Here is a 24258-nt window from a genome sequence, read left to right on the forward strand (position 1 = left end):
TTCGCTAGATGGCAGAGGAAGATACAGGGGTGAATAATGTGTGGTTCCTGCCCTCAGAAGGCTGACAGCCAAGTGGGAGGAGATGAAATGCACAATTAAAACAGGAGATAGACACAACCACAAAACTGTGGGAATTCCAAGGAGAGGAAGATTACTTCTAGCTAGGTGGGGTTGGGGTGCAGGGAGGCTGGAAACAGGAAGTGCTTTGTAAGAAAGAAGGCAGTTGAATCATCTCTCAAAAGATATATAAGGCAGGGATGGCAAACTCACTTGTCTGTGGGGACCAAGTGAGTGAGTGACTAGAGAGTTCCTGCCCTGTCTAAGAGGCTAGTAGGTCTGGTATTCACACATCTCTCCTTTTTTTTTTTAAGTTTATTTATTTTGAGAGAGAGAGTGTGTATGTGCAAGCACAGGGGGAGGGGCAGAGAGAGAGAGAGGAGAGAGAGAATCCCAAGCAGGCTCCATGCTGTCAGCTCAGAGCCCTGCCTGACAGCCCAACACTATCCAATCTCATGAACCATGAGATCATGACCTGAGCCGAAATCCAGAGTTGACACTTAACTGACGAAGCCACCTAAATGCCCCCAGATCTCTCCATTTTCAAGAGAAGCTGTGTTTTAGTCAGTTTAACTTTGACTGTAAGTGGCAAATACCCAATTAAGAAAAGTTTATTGTCTCACATGACAATAAATCCAGATGTGAGGGGTTCCATGGTATGCTTAGCAGATCTGCAGTATCAGGGCTCCAGCTTTAGCTTCTGTGTTACCCTTCTCACTACATCTCCTCAAGGTTGCAAAATGGCTGCCATAGCTCCAAGCATCATCATGTTCTCATGATACAGCAGTTCAAGGCAGAAAGAAGAGTGGAGGAGGTCATCCTTTCTCTTATTTTTCTCTCGTTTTACCAGGACACTTTCCATTTTGTTTCATTAGACAGAATTGGGTCACAGCCTTTAGAGGACATTTGCCATGTTTTCTGACTGTCTGACACCATTTGAACAGCATGGCTATGTTTGAAGAATTTTTAGCCTCCTGATCCTCCCTCCCCCCTCCAGGGTACAATCCTGGAGACTCACTTTTCCAGCCTCCTTTCTAATATTTGAATTTTTAGTTTGGAATTTCCATTTAGTTCTGTATTATTTTTTTATAGTTTGTATTTCTCTACTGGGATTTCTTACATGTTCATTCAATATGAGCATATTATCATTTACCACTCTGAGCATAGCTATAACAGTTGCTTTAAATCCTTGTCTGTAATTATAACATCTAGATTATCTAATTCATCAACATGGAAAAATAAGTATGAAAGAGGACATTTATTTAGAGTGAGTAGAGAAGTCATGCCAAATACTGGACCTTGGGAGGTTTAGATCCCTTTCTTCTAGATCTCTTTAGATCTAGAAATGTTCATGTAGAAATGGCCATTGGTTGTAGCCTGTCTTCCTTCCCTAACCTAGAACATTTACAGGGGGCCATGCCAGTGAGGACCTCAGAGCTTAAGCTTCATTAACTTTACCGTCAATTGGCTTCTAACACGTAACAAACTGCTTTCTATTTAAACACCCAGAGCTTTTTTTCTGTTGCCTGTAGCTCAGAGCCCTGACCGACCCAATAGCCACCCCAGGCCAGTCCCTGTAAAGATAAGCAGGTTGACATGATTCATCTGCTGGGGTGGACCCACTTTCCTTGAGCAGACACCCAAACAATACCAGGGATGACGGGGAGCATGGCTGTTGGGTCAGCAGCCAGTATAACCTGCTGAAGTCAGAATACGTATGTGAAATCTCTCGGTAATGAATTCAGTTAAAAGACAAAACCCCCCAAACCCCCACTGTGAACCCATCTGCAGACTATATTCCACTGTAGATGCTATATAGCACCACTGACTTGCAGCCCTGCGGGTCGGATTTGGGTGTGGAGAGATGCAAGGGAAGGAGGGAGCACTGGGAACAAAGACGAGGAGGAAGGGAGAGTAGGGCTCCCTTAAAGGGGTAGATTAGGAGATAAGACTGGATGTTTGAAGCCAGATCTCAGAGGATGGTGGGGCTGTTGCAGGCACAGTGAAGTGTTGTTAATATTTATCAAGACTGGGACAGAATTTGTGTTGTTTAGATGTAATTCACATACCATGTAATTCACTCTTCTAAAGTGTATGATTCAATATGATTCATAGAGTTGCTCAACCATCACCACTAATTCCAGAACATTTTCATCACCCCAGAAAAAAACCTCATACCCATCAGTGGTCACTTCCCACCCCCTCACTCCTCCCAGCCCCTGGCAGCCCTTAATCTACATTCTGTCTCCATGAACTTGCTTATTCTGGACATTTCATATAAATGTAATGATATAATGTGTGACCTTTTGTATCTGGTTTCTTTCATTTAGCATAATATTTGCAAGGTTCATGCATGTTGTAGCATATATTAGTACTTTATTCTTTTTTATGGCTGAATAATATTCCATTGTATGGATGTACCGTATTTTATCCATTCATCTGTTGGTGGACACTTGCTTTGTTTCCACTTTTTTACTATTGTGAATAATGCTACAATAAACATTTGCACGCATATGTTTATGGGGACATGTGTTTTCAGTTCTCTTGGGTGTACACTTAAGAGTGGAATTGCTGGGTCATATGTTGACTATATGTTTAACTTTTTGAAGGATTGCCAAACTATTTTCTCAAGTGGCTGCATCATTTTGCATTCCCACCAACAATGTAGGAGGGTTCCAGTTTCTTCACACCCTTGCCAACATTTGTTACTGTCCATCTTTTAATAGCCAAAACTAGTGGGTGTTAAGTGGTATCTTGTGGTTTGGATTTGCATTTCTCTAATGACTAAGGGTTTTCAGCATCTGTTCATATATTCATTGGCTATTTGTATGTCTTCTTTGGGGAAACATCTGTTCAAGCTTAGCCCATGTTTTGATTGGGTTGTTGGTCTTTTTTTGTTGAGTTGCAGGAGTTCTTTATATACTCTAGATACCTGGGGAGCCTGGGTGGCCTAGGGGAGTCAGGGGACTCCCCTGGGGAGGCCTGGGGAGTCGTTTGAGCATCCGACTTCGGCTCAGGTCTTGATCTCAGGGTTTGTGGGTTCGAGCCCCGTGTCAGGCGCTGTGCTGACAGCTCGAAGCCTGGAGCCTGCTTCAGATTCTGTGTCTCCCTCTCTCTTGGTACCCTTCCTTCTGCTTGCGCTCTGTCTCTCAAAAATGAATAAACGTTAAAAAAAAAATGTATATATTCTAGATACTAGACCCTCACCAGGTATGTGATTTGCAGATATTTTTTCCCATTCTGTGGTTTTTGTTTTCACTTTCTTGATAGTGGCCTTTGATGCACAAGTTTTAAATTTTGATGAAGTCTAATTTATCTAACATTTTCCTATTGTTTGCTATGCTTTTGGTGTCAAATAAGACACCACTTCCTAGTCCAAGGTCATGAATATTTTTCCCTTTGTTTCCTTCTGAAAGATTTATTCTTTTGGCTCTTACATTTAACTCTTTGATTTATTCTGAGTTGTTTTTTTTAATATGGTGTGAGATAGGGGTTTAGCTTCATTCTTCTGCATGTGGGTATCCAATTGTTGAAAAGCAGTATTTGTTGAAAAGACTGTTCTTTCTCCATTCAGTTGGCACCCTTGTTGAAAATCACTTGACCATAGATACAAGAGTTTATTTCTGGATTCTCAGTTTTATTCCATGAGTTATATATCCTTATGCCAATACCCCAAATTCTTGATTGCTACAGCTTGCAGTATTGAAATTGGGAAGTGTGAGTCTTTTAGCTTTGCTCTTTTCAAAATTATTTTGGCTATTTTGGGTCTCTTGTATTTCCATATTAATTTTAGGATGGCTTGTGAACCTCTGTAAAAATGACAGCTGGGGTTTTGATAGTGATTGTGTTGAATCAGTAGATAACTTTGAGTATTACTGCCATTTTAATAATATTGAGTCTTCCAATCCACAAATATGGAATATCTTCCCATTTATTTAGATCTTCTTTAATTTCTTTCATCAGTGTGTCTTATACTTTTGTTAAATTTATTCCTAAGTATTTTATTATTTTTGATGCTATTATAAATGGAATTTTTTCCTTCGTTTTCTTTTCAGGTTGTTCCTTACTGGTGTGTAGAAAGACAGCAGATTTTTGTATACAGACCTTGTATCCTGCAACCTTGCTGAACTCGTTTATTAGCTCTAATTGTTTTTTTAATGGCAGAATTTGGTTTTGAAAGCAAACATGTTCTTGTGCAATTAATTGCTTGAAAGAAATGACCTCATGTTTCTTTAGCAAACGTGCTTTGGCTGTGCCAACGTAGGACTGGCCAGTAACTGTGCCAGCACACTGAGTAGGCAGTAGTGCCTGGAGAAAAGGAGCCCTATCAATGAGATCGAAACACTCTAGAGAAGGAGTAAAACACGCGTAGGTTCTGTCCTTTCGTCTACCAACAGTGTTGTTCATTCTTACCTACCCATTCCATTCCTTACCAGCTTCTATAATATTTGTGTAGGAGGGGGAGAATATAACAAAATAAAATGACCCTCGCCAGTACATTCTTTGGATATTTTTTAAGTGGGCGAGAAACTTAGTTCTCAGAAAAAATTAGTTTCATTTTCTTTGTGTCTTTGGACACTTTGTTCTTCCTCACGTGGTCACCATGCTTTTTCTTTCTGTCCCCAGGGCTCCAGTATTATAGTCATTGGGGCTTTGGCGCTCCCTTGGACAGGCCTCTGTTTTGCGGGTCACTTTCTTTTCTGTCATTGTTTGCTTGTATTCTATCTCCTTTCTCCTTCTCTACCTTCCTTTCTTGCTCCTTCTCAGATAATATTTATAAGATTGCTTCTTGTAAAAAGAATAAAACAAAACAAAACCGAGACAAATAACCTTGTTAGCTAGGTAAACCCTGTTGTTATTATCTTAAAGTATTCTATGTATATTAAGTGCAGAAAATTCAAATACCAGGAAAAAAAGAAAATTCAAATACTAGAGAAAGGTGCAAAATTAAAAGTGAAAGCTTCCTTGCCCACCCACTCCCAATGGCCACTTCCTCTCCCCAAGTAGTTATTATTAAGAGTTTCATGTGATTATTTCTATGAGCAAAACTAATGCACAATCCACATAACACATGTTTTGTATTTATAGATTTACTTACATCGTATTTCTCCTGACACTTTGGTATTCATCTTAAGTTACCTCCAGTAGAGAGTTAATCTTCTAGGATTTTCCCAGCTCTCTCCCCTGGATGTCAGGAGAGGCCACAGTCTACACAATGCAAGTCAGACAGGATTTTCTAGACCAGGGGTCTCCAGCGTGGGGGACCTTTGAGGTGGGATGAGCCACCAGGTGTAAAAGAAAACATTAACACCTATATTTACATTTTAACCCATCTTTCTTTTTCTTAAGTTTTATTGAGGTATGTAATTGACACACATTAACCTGCACATATTTAAAGTATGCAATCTATTCACTTGACATATGTATATACCCATAAAACTGTCATCATTAGCAAGATAATGATGTCCAATGCCCTCAAAGTTTCCTTGTGCATCTATGTAATAAATTTATCTCTCCTTTCCCTTTTGTCTGTAGGAAACCACTGATCTACTTTCTGTCACTACAGATCAGTTTGCATTCTCTAGAATTTTATTTAAATATATGGAATCATGCAATGGGTACTTTTTTTGGGGGGGGGGGTCTGGCTTCTTTCACACAGGATAATTTGAAATCCATCTTTGTTGTTGTATGTATCCATAGTTTATTCCTTTTCATAGCTGAGTGGTATTTCATTGTATGGATATCCTATCCCTACTGATGGACATTTGGGTTTTTTTTCTTTCAGTTTGGGGGGCTATTAAAATCTGCTGTAAACATTCTTATGCAGGTCTTTATATGGACATCTGCTTTCTTTCCCTTGGGGTAAATATCTATGAGTGGATAGGCTGGGTCATATGATAAATGTATGTTTAAAGTGCTTTTTTTTTTAAGTTTATTTTTTCTTTAGTAATGTCTATACCCAATGTGGAGCTTGAACTCACAACCTCAAGATCAAGAGTCTCCTCCTCTTACAACTGAGCCAGCCAGACATCCCTGTATGTTTAAGTTTTTAAGACATTGCCATACTGGGGAGCCTGCGTGGCTCATTTGGTTAAGTGTCTGTCTGACTCTTGGTTTCAGTTCAGGTCATGATCTCACAGCTTCCTGGGTTCGAGCCCCACATCGGGCTCTGTGCTGACAGCATGGAGTCTAGTTGGGATTCTCTCTCTGTCCCTCTCTCTGCTCCTCTTCCACTTGCTCTGTCTCTCTCTGTCTCTGTCTCTCTCTCTCTCAAAAGAAAAAAATAATAATGAATTGCCAAACTGTTTTCTAAAGTGACCCTGCCATTTCCCTGCTAGCAGTGTAGGAGAGTTCCAGTTGCTCCACATCCTTCCACCACTTAGGTATAGTCAGTCCCTTTTTTTTTTTTCTTTTTAATGTTTACTTTTGAGAGAGAGAGGGAGGGAGAGAGAATGAGTGGGGGAGGAGCAGAGAGGGGGGTGGACAGAGGATCCAAAACAGGCTCTGTGCTAATAGCAGAGTCTGACACAGGACTCAAACCCATGAACCGTGAGATCGTGACCTGAGCTGAAGTCAGGTGCTCAACCAACTGAGTCACCCAGGGGCCTCTAATCAGTCTTTTTAATAGGTATGTAGCGGTAGCTCATTGTGCTTTTAATTTTCATTTCCCTAGGGACTGGTGATCTTTGCATCAGTTTATTTGCCATCTGTGTGTCTTCTTTAGTTAAATGTCTATTTAGTTTTTTGGTCTACTTTCTTATTGGGTTGTCTTCCTATTGAATTGTAAGAGTTCTGTATATATTTTTTTTTTTTTTTTTTTTTTTTTTTTTTAGTTTATTTTGAGAGAGAAGAAGCAGAGGGGAGGGGCAGAGAGAGGGAGAGAGAGGATCCCAAGCACGCTCTGCACTGACAGTCCAGAGCTAGTCCAACATGGGACTCAAACCCATGAACCTGTGAGATCATGACATGAGCAGAAATCAAAAGTTGGACACCCAACTGACTGAGCCACCCAGGTGTCCCCTGTATATATTCTAATTACAGTTCTTGGTCAGTACATTTTTTGCAAATATTCTCCCCTAGTCTGTGGCTTTCCTTTTCATTTATATGACCGTATGTTTTGAAGAACAAATGTTTTTATGTTTTAATGACGTACAATTTATTGATATTTTATCGTTGGTGTTTTTAGTGTTGTATTTCAGAAATATTTGTGAGGGGCACCTGGGTGGCTCAGTCAGTTGAGTGTTAGGTTAAGCATCTGACTTTGGCTCAGGTCATGATCTCATGGTTTGTGAGTTCAAGCCCCGCATAGGGCTCTGTGCTGACAGCTCAGAGCCTGGAGCCTGCTTTGGATTCTGTGTCCCCCTCTCTCTCTGTCCCTCCCCTGTTCATGCTCTGTCTCTCTCAAAAATAAAAATAACCATAAAAAAAAACTTTTAAAAAAAGTAAGAAATATTTGTGAAACCTGGGTCGCCGAGATCTTTTCTTGTTTTCTTCTACAAATTTCATAATTAAGTTTTATAATTTACACTTTTTATAATTAAAATAAGTTTAATACTTTATAATTAGCCTTACATTTTTGGGTCAGTGGTCCATTTCACTGGTGTAAGGTTAAGCTTAATTTCTCAACATATGGCTATACAATATTACCAATACATTTTCAACACATTTGTTGAAAAGATTATTCTTACTGAATTGAATTAACTTGGTATGTTTATTCAGAAACCAATCGATCATATATGTGTGTGTCTATTTCTGAACTCTAGTTTGTTTCATTGATTTATAGGTCTAATTTTATCCCCACTGTCTTTATACCGTAGCTTTATAAGTGTTGAAATCAGATAGTTTAAATCCTTCAACTTCATATTCTTTCTGAAACTTTTTTGGCTCTTCTAGGTCCTTTGCATTTTCATATAAATTTTAGAATGAGCTTGTCATTTTCTACCAAAAAAAAAAAAAATTCTGCCTGAGTCTTTATTGGGATTGCACTGAATCTATAGATCAATATGGGGCAGATTGACATACTTAAGAATATTAAGCCCTCCAATCCATGCACATGGGATGTCTCTCCATTTATTTAGATCTTCAGTTTCTTTTTTTTTTTTTTTTTTAATGTTGATTGATTTTTGACAGAGAGAAACAGGGCACGAGCAGAGGAGGGGCAGAGAGAGAGGGAGACACAGAATCCGAAGCAGGCTTCAGGCTCTGAGCTGTCAGCACAGAGCCAGGCGTGGGGTTTGAACTCATGACCTGAGATCATGACCTGAGCCAAAGTTGGACCCTTAACCCACTGAGCCACCCAGGTGCCCTAGTTTCTTTCTACATTTTGATGTACAAGTTTTGCAATTCTTTTGCTGAATTTATTCCTGAGTATTTTATTATTTTTTATACTATTATAAAATGAATTGTTTTCTTTCCTTTTTTTTTTTAATGTTTATTTTCTTGAGAGAGACAGAGTGCGAACAGGGGAGGGGCAGAGAAAGAGAGGGAGACACAGAATCTGAAGCAGGCTCCAGGCTGTGAGCTGTCAGCACAGAGCCTGATGCAGGGCTCGAACTCACAAACCGTGAGATTATGACCTGAACCAAAGTACGACGCTTAACCGACTGAGCCACCCAGGCACCCCAAAATGAATTGTTTTCTTAATTTCATTTTCAAATTGTTCATTTTGTACTACTCTATAATCGATTTTTGCATATTGATCTTTATCCTACAGACTTGATAAACCCCTACTTTGCTGAGAATTTTTAAAAATTTTTTTAAATGTTTATTTTTGAGAGAGAGACAGAGAGACAGAGTGTGAGCGGGAGAGGGGCAGAGAGAGAGGAAGACACAGAATCTGAAGCAGGCTCCAGGCTCTGAGCTGTTAGCACAGAGCCTGATGTGAGGCTCCAACTCATGAACCAGGAGATTGTGCCCTGAGCTGAAGTCAGATGTTTAACCGACTGAGCCACCCAGGTGCCTCTCTTCTTCAGTCCCTTAACATGGTGAATTACATTGACTGATTTTTGAATGTTTATTTTTGCATCCTTGCATTCTGGAATAATCCTATTTGGTTATGATGTATTAATTTTGTATATTTTATTGGATTCAATCTGGTAAAGTTTTGTTGAGAACTCTTAACATTTATGTTCGCTAAAGATATTAGTCTGTAGGTTTCTCTTTCTGGTTTTGGTGTCAGAGTAATACTGACTTCATAGAACGTGTTAAGAGGTATTTGCTCTTCTTCAGTATTCTGGAAAAGTTTGTATAGAACTGGTATTATTTCTTCCTTAAATGTTTGGTAAAATTAGCCAGTGGAACCATCTGGACCTTGAGTTTTCTTTATGGGAAGATTTTTAATTACAAATCCAATTGTTAAAAGTAGATATGTGGCTATTTACATTACCTGTTTCTTCTTGAGTGAGCTCTGTTGTTTTGCATCTATTTCACCTAAGTTGTCAAATTAATGGCATAAATGTGTTCATAATATTCTCCTATTATCCTTTTCAAGTCTGTTGGATCAGTGATGATGGCCTCTTTCTCATTCTGATATTGGTAATTTGTTTCTTTCTTCTTCCCAATCATTTGGGTTACAGGTTTATCACCTTTATTGATCTCAAAGAAACAGCTTTTGGTTTCATTGATTTTCCTTAGAGTTTCTGTTTTCTGTTTCATTGATTTCTGCTTACCTTTATTTCCTTTCAAATTCTGCTTGTTTGGGGTTTGATCTGTTCTATTTTCCCCCAGTTTTTTAAGGTGGAAATTTAAATCATGGTAGTTCATTTTTTTTTTTTTACTGGTGTGTCAAAAGTAGCTCAAACTTGGGGCACCTGGGTGGCTCAGTCAGTTAAGCGTCCAACTTAAGCTCAGGTCATGATCTCACAGTTTGTGAGTTCAAACCCCAGGTCGGGCTCTGTGCTGATAGCTTGGAACCTGGAGCCTGCTTCAGATTCTGTGTCCCCCCCCCCCCCCCGACACACACACATTCTCTCTCTGCCCCTCCCCCACTTGCACTTTGTCTCTCAAAAATTAAAAAATTAAAAAACATTACAAATTATTTAGAAAAAAATTTTAAGTAGCTCAACCCCCTTTTTTTTTTAATTTTTTTTTTCAACGTTTATTTATTTTTGGGACAGAGAGAGACAGAGCATGAACGGGGGAGGGGCAGAGAGAGAGGGAGACACAGAATCGGAAGCAGGCTCCAGGCTCTGAGCCATCAGCCCAGAGCCTGACGCGGGGCTCGAACTCAACCCTTTTTTTTAAAGAGTTTATTTTTAAGTAATCTCTACCCCCAACATGGGACTCAAAGTCACAACCCCAAGATCAAGTGTCACATGCTTTACTGACTGAGCTAGCCGGGTGCCCCGTAGCTCATGTTTTTTAACTTCTCTTTTTAATATATCATGTATATGGAATATTAGCATAATGGTACATTTGTAGAGCTTATAAACGTATGTTTGTTGGAGGTATAAATTAAAAAAACTTTAATGTGGGGCGCCTGGGTGGCACAGTCGGTTAAGCGTCCGACTTCAGCCAGGTCACGATCTCGCGGTCCGTGAGTTCGAGCCCCGCGTCGGACTCTGGGCTGATGGCTCAGAGCCTGGAGCCTGTTTCCGATTCTGTGTCTCCCTCTCTCTCTGCCCCTCCCCCATTCATGCTCTGTCTCTCTCTGTCCCAAAAATAAATAAACGTTGAAAAAAAATTTTTTAAAAACTTTAATGATAGACATGCACCATGAAAAAAGTTTTGGAGAGCAACAAAAGCATTCTTTGATTAGAGCTGTAGGCTGACGCCTTGCTGGGAAATTTGACATATCGTGGGAACATGGGGATGCATAATGGGTGACAGAGCATAAGATGGGGTGGATGGAGTGGAGACAGGATGTCTGACAGCCACTCCCTTGGGAAGAACCCGGCAGCAGTATGGAGCAGTGTCAGGATGCAGATGGAGCTTGGCCGTCAGACTGACAGAGTCCTCACCCGAGTGGCCAGCACTGAGCACTTAGGATTGTTTTCAGAGTTGGTGGTAATAACTTAGGTGAGGCACCTGGTATATAGTGGATTCTACTCACAATATGATAGCTGTTATCAAAATGAAAATGTATTTCTTTATGACTCAGAGGTTGTTAGATAAACCAAAGGAGCTAAGGGGCACAAGTTCTCATCTTAATTTCTCTAGTTCTGTTTTGGCCATTTCTGTCTCACTCTATTCTCAGATGATTGGTTTTTGTTTTTGTTTTCTCAGATGATTTCTAAGTGGTCAACAACCCCTTAGTCTGTAGATTCAATTGACCCTTTCTACTCTTCACTGTCTTATTAGGAGTTGTCCCCACTTCACCTGATCTGCCTCTCATGGTGGTCAGGACAGCCTCCTGCTGGGGTGGTAGGAGGCAACCCCCTCAGAGCCTCCGGGAGCCTCTCCAGATGGAGGCCCTGCCTGTGGACACCTGCCCATTGGAGCTCCACGCAGCCTTGCCAGTGGATTCCATCTCCCGTTGTGGTATGGCAGTCACCATCACATGCAAGGAGTATGTCTGTGCTGGGCCCAGGGCCCGGCCCTCTGTTCATGTGGGGGTAACCTTCATGGGGCAGGTGCCTCTACCCCGGGCCAAGGAGACAGGCTGGGATCAAGCTGTATTCTTAATCCCCACACTGGTACTGTGAGAACACTATGCAGACCCAAATAAGCAGGCGAACACCGTGAGGACCACCCTGGAGATCCCATCCCCCAGCCCTCTCAGAGCTGTCATTTGCTCAGCATGGCCCCTTCAAAGTCTCCAGTTGGAACCTGACAATAACAGTAATTCAACTTCATAATTGATCCTCCTTTTAAAAACATACTATTGTCTATTGTGATAATAAAAGTTGTTTCCTTGAAAATAATAGTTCACATTTCTAGACATCTTGTGCCAGGCACTGAGTCCAGGGCTTCGCCTATCTCATTTAATCACCACAGCACCCTTTCTTAGATAATCAAGTGGCCGGAAAGCCCAGTCTTCACACTGTCTGTGTGACACATGGTCTCCTATGTGTTTGGCTGGACCCTCAGTCCAGCTCGCTTTATCATCTTCTCTGCCTTGCTTTCTGTGCTCCAGCCTCCCTGGCCTTTTCTGCTCATCTCCCCTCCTGCTCTGGGGTCTCTGCATGCACCACTTTCTCCTCCCTAGATGGTGTCTTCCCTCTTCTCAGCATCTTCCTAGCTTTTGCTTTCCTAACTCCATCTCTGCCCTGGACCAGTGAGCCCCTCTGGCGTTGCCTCATTGGGAAGGTCTGCCCTGCCCTACCCAGCCGTGTCCCCCCTCTCACTCCCTTTCCACTCTCTGTGGCTCTGGTCATAGTTGATGGGTGGACTCTTTGACTCATCTCACCCATTAAGTTGTGAGCTCTAGAGTGCAGGGACCGTGGCTTCACTTGTCTTTGTTTTAAGTTCTCTTGAGTTCCTGGCAGCTACACAAGCCAGCATGCAGTAGGACTCGGGTGGTATTCGTTGAATGTGTGGCTGAGTGTCAGGGAATGTGTGCCTTGCCTACAGCGGACATCAGCATCTTTCCCACCAGCCCCTCTGATCCTGTGCAGTCGGTCAGCTGCGAGCTGTGTGTGCAAGCCAAACTCCAGATGTGCTGTCCTGTCCTCCGAGGTCAGAATGCAGGGACCCCAAGGGGACAGGCACGTATGCATCACCCCAACCCAGCCGGCATCTCCCTTGTGCCCCTGACTTCTGGAGCATTTGCCTCCTAACCTGCCTCCCTGTCTGACCACCTGTACATCAGGGGTTGTGTGCTGCCTCTCCATGGCTTCTGCTGAGGCCCAGCTGGGTCTGCTCCTGGAACACATGACAGTGCCTGGCACAGACTTTTAAAGCTCCCTGATTCTAATGTGCAGCCAGGCTGAGAAAGTGCCAGGTTATGAGGACTTTGGCCAAGTGCACAAACCTCATACAATAATATGGTGAGCACTTCTTAATATTTGTCTTTCAGACCCTGATCAAAAAGCTCCCCCAGGACTATGTCTGAGCTTTAAAACATGCCAAGGCCGGGGTTCTGCCCTTTAAGGTTGTTATGGGGTGCAGCCCGGGCAGGGACATTTTAAAACCTCCCCATATGACTCCAGTAAACAGCCAGGGCTGAGGACCCCTGGGCTCCTTCGCCTTGGAGGCAAGACTGGGAGCTGTGGGTGTACATGGAGCGGGGACTTCCCTCTGTGGGTTCCTCCCCACACTCACCCCACCCTCAGCATCTGCCAGAGCATGTGAGGGTGAGACCCCAAGTGCAGTTCTGGTGCGAAGGCCATGGCTTTCATTAGCTCGCTGGTTTCCCAAGGTGGCTGCATTGTAGAGTCACTTGGGATTTTTTTTCTTGAATTCCAGAGCCCAAGCCAGCCTAATTAAACCACAGTCACGAGAGGTGGGACACAGGTGGCAGTAACTTGTGAAGCTATTCCCTAAAGTGATTCCAGAATGTGCAGATGAGTCTGAGAACTACTGCATTCGGTTCTCAGCAGGGTCCTTGATCTGGAATACAACAAACACCACCATCCCTTAGACGGTAGGGATGTGCTGCCCACGGTGCTGTGTGTGGAGCCCTTTTCCTCTGTTTCTTTTCTTCTTTTAAGAAGTTCTTCATTTCTGTTGTTGTTATTGTTGTTGTTGTTTTAGGACAGTGTTAGGCTTATGGAATATTTGATTGGAAAGCAGTGCCCACATACTCCCCTCCCCCCCGCCACTTTCCCAACCTAATACACACATAGTTTTTTCTACTACTGACATCTTGTGTTTGTATGCTATATTTGTTAGGATTGATGAGCCATTATTGATACATTATCATTAACTGAAGGCCATTGTTTAAATTAAGGTTTACTCTTTGTGTTGTACACCCTGTGCGTTTTGGTGAATGTATGGCACGCGTCCATCATTACTGTATCATACGCAGCAGTTTCACCGCTCTGAACACTCTCTGTGCTCCACCTGTTCGTTCCTCCCCCTCTCCCTCCAAGCTCCTGGTAACCCCCGATCTCTCTGGTCTCTAGAGTTCGCCTTTTCCAGAATGTCATATAATTGGAATCATGCAGTGTGTAACCTTTTCAGATTGGCTCCTTTCACTTAGCAATATGTATTGGAGGTGCCTTTTCATGGCTTGGTACCTTATTTCTTCGTATCACTCAGAAGTATTCCATTGTGTAGATGTACCACAGTTTGTTTACCTGTTCACCTCCTGAAGGACATTTCGTAGCTTCTAGTTTTTGGCAATTAATGAGAAAAGCTGCTATAAACATTCACGTGCAGCTTTTTGTGTGGCTGTACATTTTCAGTTCAGTTGGGTCAATACCAAGGATTTGTATTTACAAATAACAAAATTGCTGGATTGTATGATAAGAGTATGTTTAGTTTTGAAAGAAACTACCAGGCTGTCTTCCAAAATGGCTGTAGCATTTTGCATTCCCACCAGCAATGAATGAGAGTTCCTGTTGCTCCACATCCTCGTCAGCATTTGGTTATCTTCTGTTTCATTTTAATCTAAACATCAGGAATATTCCAGAAATCTGAGGTTCAGAAATCCAAAGTGAGAGAAAACCTGGTAGGCCATGCATTCAGGGATGTTACTGGGAAGCTTTTGGTTGAGTCTAAATCAGTCTCAAATTCTTGCTTTTTTTTTTTTTTAATTTTTTTTAACGTTTATTTATTTTTGAGACAGAGAGAGACAGAGCATGAATAGGAGAGGGGCAGAGAGAGAGGGAGACACAGAATCTGAAACAGGCTCCAGGCTCTGAGCTGTCAGCACAGAGCCTGACGTGGGGCTCGAACTCACGGACCGTGAGATCATGACCTGAGCCGAAGTCGGACGCTTAACTGGCCGAGCCACCCAGGTGCCCCTCAAATTCTTGCTTTTTAAATGTGACAGGGTGGTTTGATACTACCTTCCTGAGTCATACTGAGGGACCTTACATCATTAAAAATAACCCAAGAGTGCATACTGAGGTAGCAAAGCAAGGAAGTGGTTGCCTGGAGTTGAGATGTGACAGCTGGGCCTCTGGCAGCCATCCTGGACCATGAGGTGATCTTAAGAAGGAGAAGCACATGCCGAGAACAGCAGAGCAGAAAACAGGCACCCAAGATCCTCCCAATCAGTCAGGTCCCTGTACCAGTGTGGCCCACACACTTCCACACTTTTTCATCAGAGAGAAAAAAATTCTAGCTTATTTAAGCCCAGGTAGTTTTTTGTTTTGTTTTCAGTCTTTTTGTTATTTGCAGCAGAACCTAGTTCTAGCAGCTATGAGTGGTTCAGTGGTTTGGCACAATACAAGTCTGTCCTATACACTGGGGGCCAGGAATGCTCAATGGTGTTAGGTGACACCAGGCAGTGGTGTGAGTTACAGAGGGCAGGAGAGAGGAGAGGTGGCCTGGGGACGGCATCACCTATCCTGTACACACCCTCACTCACATGAATAAAAGGTCTAGAGACCGAGACCTGTTGGGGGGGAGGGGAAGGGAGGCTATGTGGGGGTGTGTGTGGATGGGTGCTGTGTGTGTGTGTGTGTATGGTGAGTATGGGTGTGGTATGTGTGTGTGATGTGTGAGTGTCATGGTATGTTCCGTGTGTGTGGTCTGTGAGTATATGTGTGTTGTATGAGTGGTGACTGTGTCTTGTGTGTACAGATGGTCATGTGTGTGAAGTGAGTGTGGATGTGGTATAGGTGTGGTGTAGAAGTGTGTCTATAGATGGATGTAGTGTGTGTGCAATGAGTAGGGTGTGGTATATGAGTAGATGGGTGGCATGTGTCCATAGTATATGGTGTGTGTGTATGTGTGTATGTGGTAGGTGGATGGGTATGTGAGTGTATATATGTGTATGGGTGTGTGTGTGGTGGATGAATACATGGGTGGGGGGGGATAAGTGGATATAGGGATGTGTATGGATGTGGAATGGGGTGGATATAGGGTCGTGTGTATGGTGGGTGGGTATAGGGGTGTATATGTGTATGTGAGTGTAATGGGGGTGGGTATAGGTGTATATGGGGGTTGGCGGTTATAAGAGTATATAAGTATGTGTGAGTGCGTGTGTGTAGTGGGTGGATATAAGGACATATATGTGTGTATGTGAGGATGAGTGTGTGTCTGGTGGGTGGGCTTAGGGGTGTGTGTGTATGTGAGGGTGGGTAGGTGTGTGTGTTTGTGCGCTGGGTGGGTATAGAGGGGTATATATGTGTGTGAGGGTGTGTGGTGGGTGGATATAGGGATGTGTGTGCATTGATGGTGTATGTGACGGGTGGATTAGGAGTATATATGCGTGTGTGAGGTTGTGTGGTGAGTGGATATAGGGGTGTGTGTGTGTGTGTGTGAGGGTGGGTGGTGAGTGGATGGATATGGGGGTGTATATGTGAGTGTGTAAGGGCATGTGTGTGGTGGCTGTATATGGGGTGTGTGTGTGTGAGAGAGAGTGTGTGGGGGATGGGTATATGCAGGCTGGGTTACAGCAAGGCAAGCAGAAGGTTGTGAGGGCACTAGAGGGAGGGCCTCAGCTCAGGAGGAGCAGGTAGAAAAGGGAAAATGAAGGTCAGTGAGGTGGGTTGCATGGCACAGAAGGGATAAAAAAGAAGGGACAAAAAGAAGACTGAAAAGGATGTGGGTAGACAGAGCAGTCTGGAGAAGGAGCCAGCGGGCATGAGAGGCAAGAAGAGAAGGTGGATCAGAGCTTCTCCGGGTCCCAGGCACACAGTTGTCCGTGGTGAGAGGCAGCGTCAGGGTCAGGAGAATGCTGGGCTCCATCCTGTGCTCACACTGCTGTTGGGGCAATGAGATGTGCATGTTTTTAAGATACAGACTTGATGCAATATTGTGTTTTTACCACATACGTGGATAATAACATCACTCCATCCTCCTAAGACCAGTTGCTTCCCTTTGCCCTTCTTCTTTGCCCCAGTCTTCAGGGTGGGTGTGATATGGGCAGGCGGGCGGAGAACCCAGACGGGGTCCCGCAGGCTTCGCGCAGGATAGAAATCAAAGTGAACGGGAAGAAGTGAGAGCAGAGTTTACTGAGCAGCATAAGGGATAGAGTATAGCAGATGAAGTGTCTGGAAGACCCAGGAAAGGAGAGTGAGTCTCTCCTCTGCTCAGGCTCTGAGGGTTTACTGAGGATGGTGAGCATGTCCTCTCAGCTACCCAGGAACCAGTCAGAACAAGGACAAAGGTCCAGGTGTTCTCCATAAGTCACTTATGCTCTGGAGCCAGGGGGTCTTGGCGTCACAATGTCTAACGGCAGCTGTCTGGAATACATACGTGATGACCCACCTGGTCACTCCTTAGACGTTATCTACTGTGCTGGAAAACTGCAAAGAAATCATTAACTCCTTGACCTTTACAGTTAGGACATCCATTCTTTGTACTATAAGGTATGTGCAAGGTGGGGCTGCAGGTCCTAGCAAGAACAGACTCAGGAAAAGGAGAAAAAGCGGTTCTCCTTGGAGTCCCTTCAGTGTCCCTGTCTCAGGTGAGTCCTCCCTCCCTCTCTCTGTGCCCTTCCCCTCACCCCTCCAGCACCCTGGGCTCCAGGCTGGGCCTAAGCAAGGAATGGCACCTGGCTTCGGGGTGCGCCCGCCCCAGGATCCTCCTTCTGTCTGTAGCTGCCCCCCTGCAGTACCCAACCTCATTCCTTCCCTGCCATTTATGCCACCCTGCATCGTTCTGTGTATTTATTTAATGTGTCTTGTCTGTTTCCCTGCTAAACCATCAGCTCCATGAGACTAGGACATTGTCTCTTTTGTTCACTGCTGGGCCCCCAGCATTTAGAACAACACCTCGTGTTCAGTTACCATTTATTGAGTGCATAAAAAGTTTAAATGACAGGCTAAGGCCAATTGACTAAAGCGGGTGACATTTTACAAGTGTGAATTTAAATACAAAAGTGCAGGGAGGCACCTAGATGGCTCAGTCAGTTAAGCGTTTGACTTGGCTCAGATCATGATCTCTCAGTTGTGAGATCGAGCGCTGCATCAGGCTCTGTGCTGAGAGTGAAGCCTGCTTGGGATTCTCTCTCTCCCTCTCTCTCTCCCTCTCTCTCTCCCTCTCTCTCTCTCTCCCTCTCCCTCTCTCTCTCTCTCTCTCTCTCTCTCTCTCTCTCTCTCTGTCCCTCTCCTGCTCAAGCTGTCTCACTAAATAAATAAACAAACATTAAAGAAAAAGTGCAAAGGGAAGTTAAGTAATTGGGAGGATTAGAAATGGTAAGTTGTGTTGAAAAGGATACCTGCAAGCCCAAAGTGGTGTCACTTAGGCCAAGTCACCAAACCAGAGCTTAATACTAACCTAATGGCAGTTTCAGCCTCCCCTAAGTGTCAGTCTGTCAATCAGGAATTGTGTGATAGGCACTCCTGAGGTAATCTGTCTGTATTATAAGACCGCCTGCCCTTTCCCACTGAAGGAGGTGACCTTGCTTGGAATAATCCTTTCTTTTCTTTTGCTAACAACTTTCTTGCCCCACCTTCCTTCCTATAAAACCTGCCATTTTGTAAACTCCTTGGAAAACCCCTCTGCCTGAGAGGTGGGGTGCTGCCTGGGTATCATGAATCACTGGTTCATAAAGCCAATTCGATCCTTAAATTTACTTGGTTGGCTTGAGCGGGGCGGAGGGAAGGGGTTTAAGTTTTTTTAAGTTTATTTATTTTTGACAGAGAGAGAGAGAGAGAGGGAGGGAGGGAAGGATGGAGGGGCAAAGAGGGAGAGACAGAATCCCAAGCAGGCTCTGAGCCATCAGCGCAGAGCCCGAGGGGGCTCAAATTGGCAAACCGTGAGATTCTGACCTGAGCCAAAACCAAGAGCAAACGCTTAATCAACTGAGCCCCCCAGGCGCCCCTGGATTGTTTTTTAATAGATTGTAAGCCTCCCCTAAATGCTGTGAGTCTCACACTCCAGTTGGGATCTGGGCTCAGTCTGATGGGTCAGTATCCTACTTTCCATTAGGAACCAGCACCCCCCATTGAGGTTCCTGGAGAATTGTAGGGTCTCTAAGATGGTGTCAGGGAATCAGGACCCAGACACATGGTTGGCCCTCTCAAGGTAGCCACCCCAGAATATTCATTAGCAATTCAATTTGGAGGACGCAGAGAGGGAGAGAAAGACCAGATCCCCCTGGACCCTGTGCCCTGTATCAGACCATTAAGGCCCAAGATGGGAGCTGGTGGGTGAGAAGCTGTGACAGAAGCCTAGGGAGGGGAGCTGCTGGGGCCAGCACGTCGAGCCGAGGAGCTTCTTGAGATGTATGTGGTTTTCCCATTCCCTGTAACTGGTGCCAGGAGAACAGAGGCGGTGGTGTTACGTGAAGCAACACTTCTTCTGAGGCACAGATGGAAAAGTCACTTTTATTTTAGGCCCAGTGCTTCTCTTCCCCTGCCTTCCCCCGAAGCATCAGTTCCATCCCAGGAGAACCACCTAAAGGGATGCTTTCAGACTCACAGTCTCTAAACAGAGCCCAGATGCTCAGGGCTGTTAGCCATGGCATTTAAAAAGGCACAGGGCCCTGATGCTCCCTGGGGGAGTCACCTCAAACGACTGTGGTGTGGGTGTGGAGAAACTGAGTTAGGGAGCTGGAGCCTTGTGTCTGAGTTTTCTTCTGTGTCAGCTCTCTGGAAAACCCCCACTCGGGACAAACAGTGCTCAGGAAAAGCTGAGCGCATGGCCTACTTATAAGCAGTGTTAATTATGGGCTCTTGGGCGCCTGTCGTGGCTTAACCAATTTCCAGGGCTGTTGATTGGTTTATCCCGAGGCATCCAGGCCCCTTGCTCTAAAACCTCTCTTGACACATCAGCCTGGGTCAAGCTGTGGTGTGGAGTAATTACTGGGTGGGGTAGGGAAGGGGGACAGTAGCCGGCTTCAGGTTTGAAGCTGGTGGCACCTGCACTGCTGTTCCCAAGGAGTCTTAAAGCAGCTGATACACCTGCACCGGCCAAAGAGGGGTGAGAGGGTGGCCGTGCACAGCACCCTTTGGGGTGCTACACTGCTGGCGGGCTGTTCCCCGCCCAGCTGGGCCTCCAGGGCCTCAAGGAGGTTGATTCTCTTTGCACATGCCTGGAAAGTTCATTGGCCTGCCCACACATGCGTGTGTGTACGTGCACAGTCCCCCAAGGGCCCTAGTAAACAGCTCTCTCTCTCTAGTGGAATCTCATTGTGTTTTGCAGACTTCATTCTTCCCAGCTCGTTTGTGCAGCGGGCAAGGGGTATCATTACTCTTACTTGTTAAGTTGCCCGAGAGGAAAAAAAACAAACAAGAAAGTTTTTCCTCCTCCAAGAGTCTAATTACTTGTTGGGTGAGCCCTGACCCATATACATTTCCAGAGAGAGAGACACCCGATGCCAGCACAAGAGATGTCCTTGGACGGGATTCAGAGACCCTCTGCCGGCCATTCCCCCAGTTTCTGGCTCTGCAGCCATACCAGACTCTTGCCAGAGCTTCATAAGGAGTTTAGGATGCTCTGTTTCTTGCCTTGAGTTACTGGACATGCCATGCTATTTCATGTGTCTCTCTGCCTTTGTCATTTCTGTCCCTTTGCTGGGTGCATGTTTCCTTTCCCATTACCTGTGCCTTATTCCTCACCTTCCCCACTCCCCCCACCTCCAGTCAACTCCCCCTCTGAGCAGGCTCTGCACCTCCCATCCTCCAGTCAACTCCCCCTGTGAGCAGGCTCTGCACCTTCCATCTGCTTCAGTTGGTTTTGAGCACATTCCCTTGTGTTTACTTATCTGCCTGGCTCCCCTCCCTCCTAGGCTATGAACTCCCTGAAGTCAAGGTCTCCATCCAGCCACCTTTTTATCTTGGGCACCTGGCACGGTTCTAGCCCATGGGGGATCCACTGAGCTGGGCTTCTCAGAGGGAACTCTTACCCCCAGAATGGCAAAGGGTCAAGCATATGCTACTAATGTGCTTCTAGCCTAGTTTCCAAGTTCCTGATTCTGACACATCACCTGCTGTCAAATTCAACGTTTGTCAAGGTTCTTGACACTGGCAGTTTATCTTGGGACTGGTCTTCAGGTTCCCTCTTATTCAGGTACTACTCAGTCAGGTTTGTTTAGGATTCTCTCCGTTCAGCTTCCCCACCCACCAACCCCTCCTCTAGGCACTAGATGTGCAGGGTGCAGGGGTGGGGGGGCATTTACATTCAAATAGGGAGAGACAGACAAGAAACAAAATAATAAATAAGATAACATAGAGGGATGATAGTGCGGGGACCTGAACTCCACCTCTTGGTGGGGTGTGGAGAGGTCACCATGCAGAAGAGTGCGTGGGAAGGAGATAGTCTTGCAGCCATCTTTGGGAAATACCATCCTCCATGTTGTCTTTTGTTTTTCTAGCTTCCTGGTTCTGAAAATGCCCTTAAGTAGTCTGACTGAAGAAGAGCCCCTGGGTACATAAGGTTTTTCCCTCTCTGTTAGTGTGGCCAGATTATCATTCATGTTTTGTTACACCAGTGGAGAGAGAATGGTACTTTGAGCTCCAGCTGGCTTCGAAGACACCTCCCAGGCTGCAGGGAGTGCCCTCGGCTGGAATGGTGGACCTGGGAACACCCACATGTTGCAGCAAGGGCAGTGTCGAGTCAGCAGGAGGTTCAGAGCTGGCCTCAGCCCTTAGTGGCAGAGGTCCTGGGGCAGCAGAGACTCTTATGTCTTCCGCATCTGGCAGTTTTGAGGCCTCTGGTTTAGGTGTCTTCATCTGACTCAGCTCTGGGCAGCTCAGCGCTCTGATGGAGCCCGTTCGCTTGAAGGTGGCTAGAGCTTGAAGACAGAAGAACATGAACAGCCAGGTTCCCAAAGCTCCCTCGGATGTCTCAAAACTGCTGGTTGCTTGATTCCTCCAGAAAACACCTGTGGTGCCAGAGAATGCAAACACGGTCCCCTTGGGCCAGGGGCTGTCATGCCCAGCCCTCCCATGGGAGTCATGTGCCTGTCCTCCTCTGCCCTCCCTAACTAACCCTCTGCTCTCCCTTGGCCTGACAGATGGAGACAAGCACTGGTGGTGCCCCTCCCTGCAAGAGGTCACGGAGGTGTTTCACAGCCTGGGAGCCCGTAGCCCTGCTCTGGGCCTGCATGAGCCCCGTCAGCACAGTGGGAGGTGAGTACTGTGCTTTCCTCACTGTCCTTTCTCATTTGTTCAGCAGCTGGGGAACTCACTTCAAACCTGTCAATTTGGATACATTCAATATGTGCAGGTTTTTCCATATCAGTTACACCTCAGTTAAAATGTTTAAAACAAACAACAAACATTACCCAAAAAAAAGAGAGATCCGTTCTTTTGAACATTTATTCATGTTAGGAAATATTGAAGTATTTCCTATTCTGAGGAGATGGGAAGGGAAGAAAAAATTAATCATAAAGTATTTCCTATTCTGTAAAGGTAATACAACGTAACGGGCCATTCATCGTACAAAACTATCCATTTCATTACTGTTTGTGGCATCCTCCGTTCCATGAGCATTTATAAGTTAGAAAAAGGTGAGGTACCTGGGTGGCTCAGTTGGTTAAGCTTTGGCTCAGGTCATGATCTTACAGTTCATGGGTTCAAGGCCTACATCAGACTCTATGCTGAGTGTGGAGCCTGCTTGGGATTCTCTCTCTCTCCCTCTAGCTTTCTGCCCCTTCCCCATCCGTGCACTTGGGCACACGCTCTCTCTCTCAAAAATAGATGAACATTTAGGGAAAAAAAAAGAGGAAATATTTCCTCTGATTATTATATAAAATTATGTGCATTTGTGGGAGGAAGTTAAAAAAAATTCCCAAACTCAGGCTCTAACCCACAGGGTGAAACAGAGTCTGAGGGATTATAGAACAAACCACACACAAGTACCTGTGGATATGAGTATCATACCGTGAATGACAAATGGTGAATGTTTGGATAAATGACCCTGCTCCCAGCCTAGGCGGGGAGGGGGGAGGCACAGGGAGAAGAAGCAGGCACAGATGAGTCTTGCTGGTTTAGCTGACATCTGTTCCTGCCCCGTGGTGACTCAGAGCCCTCAATGCCCCTCCTCTTCCAGGACATGTCCCAGTCTCTCTGGTCTACCTCTAAGCCTCAATTTTGACGCATTACCTAATATCAACCCATGGCCAGCAAGGCACAATTTTACATGTAATTTCCACAGTGGCCAGTTTTGTTCTGTGGGTGCCCCCTTTGTGTGCTGATCTGGGTTGGGGGGTGCTAATTTGCATAGGCATTGTCCCTGCTCTCTAGGAGCAGAGACCTAACAATACATAAATGGCTATTGTTGGGTGCACAGTGATGAGGTCTGGGTTGTAAAAGTGTTATATATTATAAACTTGTTCTACAGATTATATTACATTCAAACTTTTTCTTGACAATTCTTTGAGAACATATAACAGGGTTTTTAGAGCCCTGGATCGGATGTTACATGGAAGCCCGCCCCCACCATCCTGGTGACAATCTTCTGGCCCCAGGAAGTACAGGGACCCTTACCTTTGCTGTTGCAGGCTGGCGGGTGTTCCTACTCGGGGAAGGCCCAAGCTTCCTTAAGAACCTGTTCCACAACTGTGTTTAGTAATTGTCTGCCAAACCAAACCAGACCAAACCACACTCGCTCTGCTATAAATACCCTGCGCATGTGCCAGCCTGCCTCGCTCCTGCCCCTCTCCCTTCCCGTGGAGTTCCATATCTGGTGTAATAAGCCACTTGCCTCTTCCCCGACACAGAGCTTCAATCACACCACCTTCTAGAATGAGTCGAGGAAAGAATTACACTTGGAGAAACAAATGCAGGTTGGGGGAAGGGCCTACGGGACCTGAAGAGTTCAGAAGAGCTATTTCTAACTGTTGTGATGAGCACTTGGTATCCACTTGGAAAGTGAGAGGTGCCACTGGAGGCATATAACCACCCAACTTACTACACACTCTGCAAAGAGCCACTTTCTCCCCCGCCCTTCTCCCTTCCCCCTGAGCTTGACGGCTTCCTGCTCCTTCGGCTTCAGGACAGATCCATCCACTTTGGAGGCCACAGGGGGCAGATGGGCATTAGAACTGTGGCTGTTTAAATCTGCCACCTCAAATCCTTGGGAACACAAACCCCTAGCATGCATTACCAGGCAGTTGGCCCTGGGTAAGAGGAAGGCAAAGCCATGTTGTCCTAGAGTGTTGCCAGAGCTGCATGGTCACATTCCCAGACGTACCATTTGGACAGCCTACCTCTTTCCTTGGGCCTCACACTGTTGGCACCGTTTCCCCACAGAGGATTC

The 24258-nt window shown here is 45.1% G+C and overlaps 1 protein-coding gene across 1 annotated transcript in view; it reads left to right on the forward strand.

Moving 5' to 3' along the window:
- FAM178B (family with sequence similarity 178 member B) overlaps positions 1-24258 on the forward strand; it is a 92098-nt gene that overhangs the window by 24372 nt on the left and 43468 nt on the right. The window contains exon 9 of the mRNA XM_032592772.1: positions 22013-22127. Coding sequence (XP_032448663.1) covers positions 22013-22127 — 115 coding nt within the window. The remainder of the gene's footprint in view (positions 1-22012; positions 22128-24258) is intronic.

Source organism: Lynx canadensis, chromosome A3, assembly GCF_007474595.2.
Source record: "Lynx canadensis isolate LIC74 chromosome A3, mLynCan4.pri.v2, whole genome shotgun sequence".
Classification (NCBI taxonomy): Eukaryota; Metazoa; Chordata; class Mammalia; order Carnivora; family Felidae; genus Lynx; species Lynx canadensis.